Source organism: Ovis canadensis, chromosome Y, assembly GCF_042477335.2.
Source record: "Ovis canadensis isolate MfBH-ARS-UI-01 breed Bighorn chromosome Y, ARS-UI_OviCan_v2, whole genome shotgun sequence".
Taxonomy (NCBI): Eukaryota; Metazoa; Chordata; class Mammalia; order Artiodactyla; family Bovidae; genus Ovis; species Ovis canadensis.
In genome coordinates, this window is record NC_091271.1 from 20,516,548 (window position 1) to 20,526,148 (window position 9,601).

At 41.6% G+C, this 9,601-nt stretch overlaps 1 protein-coding gene across 1 annotated transcript; it reads left to right on the top strand.

Annotated features, from left to right (window-relative positions):
- Positions 1 to 8,033: 8,033 nt before the first annotated feature.
- Positions 8,034 to 9,325, top strand: LOC138431517 (zinc finger protein 280B-like). Its single transcript, XM_069573620.1, is given in 2 exon segments — positions 8,034 to 9,257; positions 9,260 to 9,325. Coding segments are annotated over 2 exon segments (1,290 nt in total).
- Positions 9,326 to 9,601: the final 276 nt, after the last annotated feature.

Sequence of the window (9,601 nt, forward strand, 5' to 3'; positions counted from 1 at the left end):
AAGGGGTTCAGGAAAGGGATCATGTGTACACCTGTGGCGGAGATATGTTAATGTATGGCAAAATCATTACGATAATGTAAAGTAATTAACCTACAATTAAAATAATAAATTTATTTTAAAAAAAGGAAATCTTCCAAAAAGCTGCATACCTACATTGAAACCAAGCACCACCAAGAGCCAACAAGTTCCAACAGGAAGACAACCATGCAAATTCTCTAGCAACACAGGAACAGAGCCTGGAGCTTCAATATACAGGTTGTCCAAACACCAAACCCATAGACATCTCAGACCTCACTACTGGACACTTCATTGCCCTCCAGAGAGAAGAGATGCAGCTCCACACACCGGAACACTGACACAAGCTTCCCTAACCAGGAAACCTGACAAGCCATTCGTCCAACCCCAGCCACAGGGAGGAACCTCCACAATAAAGAGTAACCACAAACTGCCAGAAAGAGAAAGACCATCCCAAACACAGGAACCACCCCCCACCCAAAAAAAAAAAAAAAAAGGCCAACTTTACTAATGAGATTTAGCATGCTTCATGGTTTTGGTTACTATTTCTGCCAGGAGTCTGTTTTTTAAGTTGATGCTGAAGTAAACACTTGGTTGAACATTACCCTTCAGTTGCTAGGAGACCAGTGATTTTGTGATGTCACAGCTGTTTGACTGGGAGGAACTCAGTGATTGTCCAGAGAGTTTCTCTCTGTAGGCCAGCCAAACATCATTTGAAGTTGCATTGTGTAAAAGCAGACAAATGAGAACATTATCTGAAGAAAGATTTCCCTGAGATGGCACATATTTCTTCAGAAATTCAAGATGGACCCCCCCGTCCCTGGGGGCCCCGAGATTCAGGCCTTTGGTTCGGGAAGTTGGCAGATGAGGTATTCGTTTGTTACTGAGAGAAGGGAGGTGGGAGGAAGAAGCTCAGGGCAAAGGAGTTCAATCACTTGGTCTGGTTGAGTGCGAGATGCCTGGCCAGCATCCGTAGGGTAGGACCAGGTAGGGCCTGGGGGGATAGAATGTTCCCGGAACAGGGGACTCACCCTGGCCGTTTCCTCTGCTTGTCCCCAGGATGTGACCGTGTGCTGCCTGGGAGGTCTCAAGTGCTCAGGGTTTCAGTGGGCCCCTGAGGTAAGGTGACAGACATCTTTACAACAAGGGACAAAGTTGTGGCTTTCTTACTTTGCGTTTTTCTCCTTTCATTCGTCGGCTGACACGTTGCTGTTGAGAGAGAGTATTCCTGATTGGGGATTAACTGACCCAGATTGCGGGTGCTGACTTCAGGGCCCTCATGGTTTCAGGTTTGCAGCTGAGTGGCAAGCTTAAAAACAGGCAGGGTGACTTGCTTTCTCCTGCCTTCTTGAAAGAAAAAAAGTAAGAGCACCATGGGTCTTAAGCTGTGTACAGCTGACTCCTACCACTTGGGGCAATGCACATATCCTAAGGTTTTAGCTAGGAAAGCAAAGCAATGCAGGTGTGGGGGTTCCCTGGTGGCCTGGTGATTAGGATTCTGGGCTTTCATTGCAGTGGTCTGGATTCAATCTCTGGCCAGGGAACTGGGACCCCACAAGCCAAACAGCATGGCCAAATGAATGAATGAATCCAGTGGTTCATTCAGAGAAAATATCCTGTGATTTAACATGTTCCTGTGAGATTACTTGCTCATTTCTGTACCCTCAAGGGCTTTTCTTCATTAAGTAAGTGAACTCCACTGGATGGGGGTGAGGCACCATCTGCGTTCATTTCATGCGCGTAAACAAGATCATAGGAAGGTCTATACCCAGCAACTTGTGCCTACAGCTGTGTTGTATACTTATCTTGCTGGTACAGCTTTGACTTCACCGCATGCTTTGTTTTGGTCACAACATGTGGCTTCATAGGATATTAGTTCCCCAGCCAGGGATCGAACACAGGATCCTGGCAGTGAGAGGGCTGAGTCCTAACCAAACCACTGGATTGCCAGGCAACTCCTGTGTTTCGGTGCTTTGGATTGGGGGAGTGTGGTGTGTGTGTGTGTGTGTGTGTGTGTGTGTGTGTGTGTGTGTGTGTGTGTGTGCTGATATTTGCTGTATTTATAGAACTGTTCTGTGTGTAAGTATGATGTGAATGGTATTAGAACTTGAAATATTTGTGTTGTACATATGATCTCAAAATGGAATAGTTTGAAAGAACTTACCACTTGTTATCTCTTGGCCTAGGATCTCTCCTGAGGTAGTAGTCAAGCTTTTGTCTGGCTTGGCAACCTCTGAAGACTTCGCTTGTTGAATCTAAGCTCTCTCACTTGGCTGTGCTCTTGAAGCCTCAGTTCCTCCTTCTGTGGGCCTCTCCAAGGGGCTTCTCTTGTGGAGGCTGCTGTCTTTACTCAGAATGAGTGATTCAGGAATGTGCTTGCACCCATGATAAAGTGCAGAGTTTTTTTGAGATGTTACACATCTGCACTTGTGTATTTGCTTAGTCTCACAGGTCTACCCTGTGATAGATTGAGAGAGAACTACACAGGGGTGGGAATATCAGGAGATTGAATTCACTTGAAGGCTGGTTACCATACCCATTAATCCACTATGCCAGCCTTTTTTTTATATGATCTCAGCTCTGTCAATGTGAGCAAATTATTTGGCTTGTGTACCCTTCTTGTGTGCTGCTACTGCTGCTAAGCCACTTCAGTCATGTCCGACTCTGCAGTCTCATAGACAGCCACCCACAAGGCTCCCCCTTTTCTGGGATTCTCCAGGCAAGAACGCTGGAGTGGATTGCCATTTCCTTCTCCAGTGCATGAGAGTGAAGTCGCCCAGTCGTGTCCAACCCTTCGAAACCCCATGGACTGCGGCCTACCAGGCTCCTCCATCTGTGGGATATTCCAGGCAAGAGTACTGGTTTGGGTTTCCATTGCCTTCTCCAGCTTGTGTGCTCTTGTGGTTTGATGTACTCAATTCTTAATCTGCTCATTTCCAGCCCTACTCATTTCTTGATATTCTAGCAAGTCTCCTCTTTGTCCTCCTGGATTAAGGTTTCTGTTTCTCTGGATGGTTCCCATCAGCAAACAGACTGACTATAATGTGACCTGTCGTTAAAAATCCATCTTTTGGTGACACCTCCTGCTTCTGCTGCTTTTATTTCATATTTGCTTGTTATAGACCTCTGCAGAGTCGTTCCTAGACTTTGTTGTCTCGAGTTCTCTCTTTTTCCCATAAAGCAACTCTTGTCAAGGCCACAGGTGAATTCAAATGTTTAACTCAGTGGTGAATTTTTAATTGTTATTTTATTTAATTTGTTGGCAGCCTTTATCAGAGTAGTTCATTTCCTCCTCCCTGAAAAAAATGTTTCACTTCGATTACAGAGTGCTTCTCTTTCCTGCTTGTCTTCCACCTACAGTTCTCCCACATACAATGTGTGACCTTTGTGTCTGGCTTTATTCAGATGTCGTATTTTCTTTTTAAATATTTATTTATTTAGCTATGTGGCATGTCGGATCTTAATTCCCAGCCCAGGGATGGCACCTGTGGAGAGTCTTAAACCCTGGATCTCCAGGAAAGTCCCCTCGTTGGTGTACTTTCAAGATTCATCTTTTTCATGCTTGTATAGCAGTGACTGTTTTTGTTTTATTTTTATGGCTGAATATGGTATATGAATATGGTAAATGGCTTCCATGCAGTCCATTTTGAGCATATACTACAGTTTGTTTATCCATTCGTCAATGAATGGATAATACGTGGATGGTGTACTCTTTGTGGCTATTGCGAGTAATGTTGCTGTGAACACTGATTTTGCATGGACTGAACATTTTCAGTGTTGGTACATATATACAAAAGATGGAAATTCCTGGATCATATGTCTACTCTACATTTAATTTTTGAGGTACTGACCAACCACATTTGCAAGAGTGGTTGTACCATTTTACAGCAATTACCTCAACAATATCATGAAGATTCCTTTTCTCCACATCCTCTGCAGCACTTGTTCTAATTCGTCCTTTTGATTGGGTGTGAAGTAGTATGGGTGTGAAGTAGTATCTCAGTGAGACTGATTGACATTTTGCTCAGGGCTTCCCTGGTGGCTCAGAAGGGAAAGTGTCTGCCTGCAAGGTAGGAGACCTGGCATCAATTCCTGGGTGGGGAAGATCGCCTTGAGAAGGAAATGGTAATCCACTCCAGCACTCTTGCCTGGAAAATCCCATGAACGGAGGAGCCTGGTAGGCTACAGTCCATGGGGTTGCAAAGAGTCGGAAATGTCTATTCAAATTCTTTTCCTGGTTGTTAAATGCTTTTCTGTTTTTAATTGTTGTAGAAAACATCTAACTTAAACTTTTACCATTTTAACCATTTTTGCATGCTAAGTATTTTGCACACTTTTTTGCACACTTTTGGAGAAAGAAATGACAACCTACTCCAAATCTGATGGAGAAGGGAACGTGGTGAGCTTTAGTCCATGGGGATGCAAAGTTGGGCACAACTGAGTGACTAAGACATATACACACACATAGTCACAGTGTTAATTTGTTGTTGTTGTCATTGTTTTAGCTGTGTTGTGCAGCTTGAATGACAGTTCCCTGGTTGAGGATCATACCCAGGCCCCTGATAGGACACTGTGGAGTCCTAACCTCTGAACTACGAGGGAATTCCTTATCACATTGTTATGAAACAGATCTCTACACCTTTACAGCTTGCAAAATCGAAACTCTGTACCCATCACCTGTCCCATTAAACAGCAACTCCTCTTTTCTTGCCCGTTGACCTAGACCATGGACTCCATCGTTCTTTTTTGTTTCCTTTCTATTGCTTGACTGTGTTAGCTATTTCATGCAAGTAGAAACTTACAGTATTTGTCTTTTTGTACGACTGGCTTATTCCATTTGGCTTGATGTCTGAAATGATCATGCATGTTGTAGCATGTGACAGAATTTTCTCTATATGGCTAAATAATATTTCATTGTGTGTATATATCACATTTGATGGACATTTAGATGCTTCCACCTCTTAGTTGTTGTACTTCGTGCTGCTGTGAGCACGGCTCTGCAGATATCCCAAGACCCCATGTTAACTTCTTTTGATTTTATATCCTGAAGTGGAATTGCTGAATCATGTATCAGGTCTAGTTTTTTAGTTTTTTGAGGAGCCTTTAAACTGTTTTCTGTAGCAGTTGCACCATTTTAAAATCTATCTATAACACACAAGGATCCAGTTTCTGTACGGGCTTGCCAACAGTTGTCCTTTCCTTTCCTTCATATGTAAACACATACATATGCACATACAATTTTTTTCATACCCTGTTCCATGATTGTTTATCACAAATTATGAATATAGTTCCTTGTGCTATACAGTACGCTCTTATTTCTCTCTTGTATATATTATAGTTTGCATCTGCTAATCACCAACTCCCAATCTGTGCCTACCCCAACTTTCCCCTCTTGGGAATCACATAGTCTGCTCTCTATGTCAGTGAGTCTGTTTCATAGATAAGTTCATTTGTGTCATATTTTAGAGTCCATGTAAGTGATACCATATGATATTTGTCTTTCTCTCCTTTTTATTATTTTTATTTTTACTTTATTTTATTTTACAACACTGTGTTGGTTTTGCCATACATTGAAATGAATCCACCACAGGTGTACATCAGTTCCCAATCCTGACCCCCCTCCCACCTCCCACCCCATATCATCTCTCTGGTTCATCCCTGTGCACCAGCCCCAAACATCCTGTATCCTGCATCAAACATAGACTGGCGACTACCTTACATGATAGTGTACATGTTTCCGTGCTATTCTCCCAAATTATCCCACCCTCTCCCGCTCCCTCAGAGTCCAAAAATCTGTTCTATACATCTGTGTCTCTTCTGCTGTCTCTCATGCAGGGTTATCATTACCATCTTTTTAAATTCCATATATATGTGTTAGTATACTGTATTGGTGTTTTTCTTCCTGGCTTACTTCACTGTGTATAATCGGCTCCAGTTTCATCCGTCTCATTAGAATTGATTCCTATAAAGTCTGGAAGCAATAAATGCTGGAGAGGGTGTGGAGAAAAGGGAACCCTCTTACACTGTTGGTGGGAATGCAATCTAGTGCAGCCACTATGTAGAACAGTGTGGAGATTCCTTAAAAAATGGCAAATAGAACTGCCATATGACCCAGCAATCCCACCGCTGGGCATACACACTGAGGACACCAGAATTGAAAGAGACACATGTACCCCGGTGTTCATTGCAGCACTGTTTATAATAGCCAGGACATGGAACAACCCTGATGTCCATCAACAGATTAATGGATCAGAAAGCTGTGGTACATATACACAATGGAGTATTACTCAGCCATTCGAAAGAATATATTGTCTTCCTCTTTCTGACTTCCTAAGTATTTTTTTGAATGCTAGTGTAGATTCAAGTATTTACTCAACAACATTTGTTGCTACAGTGTAAAATGTGGTTGACTTTTAAAATATTTGTCTTCTATTCTGCAAGCTTTATATTAATTCTAATACTTGTGTTTTCTTCAAGATTTTCTATATACAAAAGTATGTTATCTCCAATATACTTTGATTTTTCCTTTCATTCTGAAGGCTGTTTTTTGTTTTTTTCATTGTGTTTTTTTTTTAAACTACAGCAACAATTCTCTTTTGTTACCTGATTGCTCTGGTTGTAAAACTGCCAGTATAATGATGAGCCAAAGGGTGTAATAGACTTCCTTGTGTTGTTCCCAGTCTTAGAGGGAAAGCTTTCAGTTTTTCATTCTTAAGTATGATGTTAGCTGTGGGTCTTTTTACAGGTGCCCTTTGATTGAGAAAGTTCTCTTCTGTTCTTAATTATTAAGTGTTCTTTTAACTCTGGTTATGAAAACGTGCTAGATTCAAGGAAATGCTTTTTCTTCAGGCAGATGTGTTATTTGTTTTATTGTTTTAAAATGGCATAATGTTGATTGACTTTCCTATAATGAACCAACTTTGCATACCTCCCTAAATCCCATGTGATCATAGTATACAGTCTTTTTTATATGCTGTTGAATTTTGTTTGCCAGTATTCTGTTGAGGACTCTTTCACCTGTATTCATGAGGGATATCAGGGGTGTGTGTGTGTGTGTGTGTGTGTGTGTGTGTGTGTGTGAGTGATATCTCTGTCTGATATTGGTAAGAGAGAAAGACTGTCATCACTTTGCCTGCTATGTGGGGAAGAGACATGTGGCATAAAGGATGAAGCATTGTTGGATTGAAGTTTAGCCAGGATTAGAGGGAGAAATTTAGGATATAGCAGTGTGGAATTGGGGTGAGATTATCAAAGAGAACCCATTCTCCTTTTCCTAGGCCTGTGTTAAGTGCTTGACATTGAATTATGCTGTTTGTTAACTAGGTATAGATAGATTATACTTTGAATTTGCTACCTATTTTGTTTGTTAACATTTATGAAATTAGAATTTGTGGATCGGTTGTAATGTGCATTTAAGATATATTTTCTTCCACTTTTACTACAAAACAAGATGCCATTGAATAGCTGATGCCTTTAAAAAAAGCTGTTAACCTTAAGTCTAAGAAATAAGCATGTTTGTCTTTAAGATACAGACACACATTTAAAAGTTACAAATTTGCCCAAGAAGACGCAACTGGTGTATGGTTAAGTTAGAATTCCAACTTAATCTCCTTTGACTCCAAAGTCCATGCTTCTAAACGCTGTAGAACAGTGCTTTTGTAAAAATACTCTCCTTTACATGTGATTTCACCTAATGATCAGTAGTGGGGTTTTTTTTTCCTCTTTATTTTTTTAAATAGAAGAGGTTAAAGTGAACATGCGACAAAGCTATGATTCTAGAGCCATGTAGACTTGTAGTCGTAGTTTTTTCAGCTGTCATTGAGTCTGGTTGACACTCAGTGTCTTTGTCTGTAAGATAAGGGTGTGTATAAGTACTCTAGAGTTTTGGAGATAATCAAATAGCCCATTTTTCTGTACTTAACTAATCTGTAGTATGTTTACACTTAGGTGGCAGTTTGTATAAAGGAAGCACTGGGACTTGTGGCCGCACCCTCTAAGAATAAAAACGTATTAAAAATATGGAACTCCCATGTATGTTACGTGAAGAAGAACAAGAGCCAGAAGTACGGAAAAGGGAGGGAGAGACCAAACAAGTAGATGATGATGGTGATGATGATGAAGTGATCTTGGTTGGAGTGGAACATGTAAATGACGATGCTGACGTGATCTTTGTTGGGATGAGCTCAGCTTCAAAACCAGTCGTTTCAAACATACTAAACAGAGATACCCCAGGTTCTTATTCAAGGAGAAAAAGGTATGGCCACTTCAGGAAAGGTAACACTCACAGATTACAGCCTGTTAGTCATGTGACTCCTACATCAGAAGCAAAGACTGTCTTGCCAGTGTCTGACTCTGACTCAAGATCAACAGGTAGTCCTATTATTATTGAACCTCCGTCTCAAGCTGATTATAAAAATATTTCACCACAAATAGTGCCTGATTGCTTTTCGAAGGAGTTATGTTCTTCTTTGATTACCTTCACAAGTTCATTGCAGCACCCAGTAGAAACAGCAGTTTCTGCAGGAGATATGAATAAAAGTCCTCATGTATCAAAGCGAGTTTCCCCTTGTGAAACAAATCGCAGAAATCCCAGAAGGCCTAAACTCAGTGATGGCATTGTAGGGGAACATTCTTTAGGTTTCTCCCCGTCAGGTTTTTTTCATACAGAGACCACTCAGCAAAGCACACCAGACCGTGTCCATACCTCACTAAGCCATGTTCAGAATGGAGAACCTTGTCCAACACCTTTTCCAAAGGACAGTGTTCATTGCAAGCCTGTAAGACCTTTAAGGGAAAGTGGACGGACAAAAACTGATTTTCCAAGTTTGGCAAGTCCAAACAAAATTGGTGATCCCACAGAAGGAAATCTGATTGTGTTACTTCGTGACTTCTACTATGGTGAGCATAGAGGTGTTGGGCAGCCAGAACCGAAGACCCACACGGCATTTAAATGCCTCAGCTGCTTGAAAGTTCTAAAAAATGTCAAGTTTATGAATCACATGAAGCACCATTTGGAACTTGAGAGGCAGAGAGGTGACAGCTGTAAAACCCACACCACCTGCCAGCACTGCCTCCGCCAGTTTCCGACTCCCTTCCAGCTGCAGTGTCACATTGAAAGTGTCCACACGGCCCAGGAGCCCTCCGCAGTCTGTCACATCTGTGAGTTGTCCTTTGAGACAGATCAGGTTCTCTTAGAGCACATGAAAGACAATCATAAGCCTGGTGAAATGCCCTATGTATGCCAGGTTTGCAGTTACAGATCATCATTTTTTGCAGATGTGGATGCACATTTCAGAGCATACCATGGTAACACCAAGAATTTACTTTGCCCGTTTTGTCTCAAACTTTTTAAAACTGCAACAGCATACAGACGTCATCATCGAGGGCACTGGGAAAAGAGTTTTCACCAGTGTTCCAAATGTCGGCTACAGTTTTTAACTTCCAAAGAGGAAAGGGAGCACAAGACCCAGTGTCATCAAATGTTTAAGACGCCTAAGCAGCTAGAAGCATTGTCTCCTGAAACAAAAATTGTTATTCATGTATCACTGGAACCCCTTCAGCCAGGATTGGTGGAAGTAGCATCCAT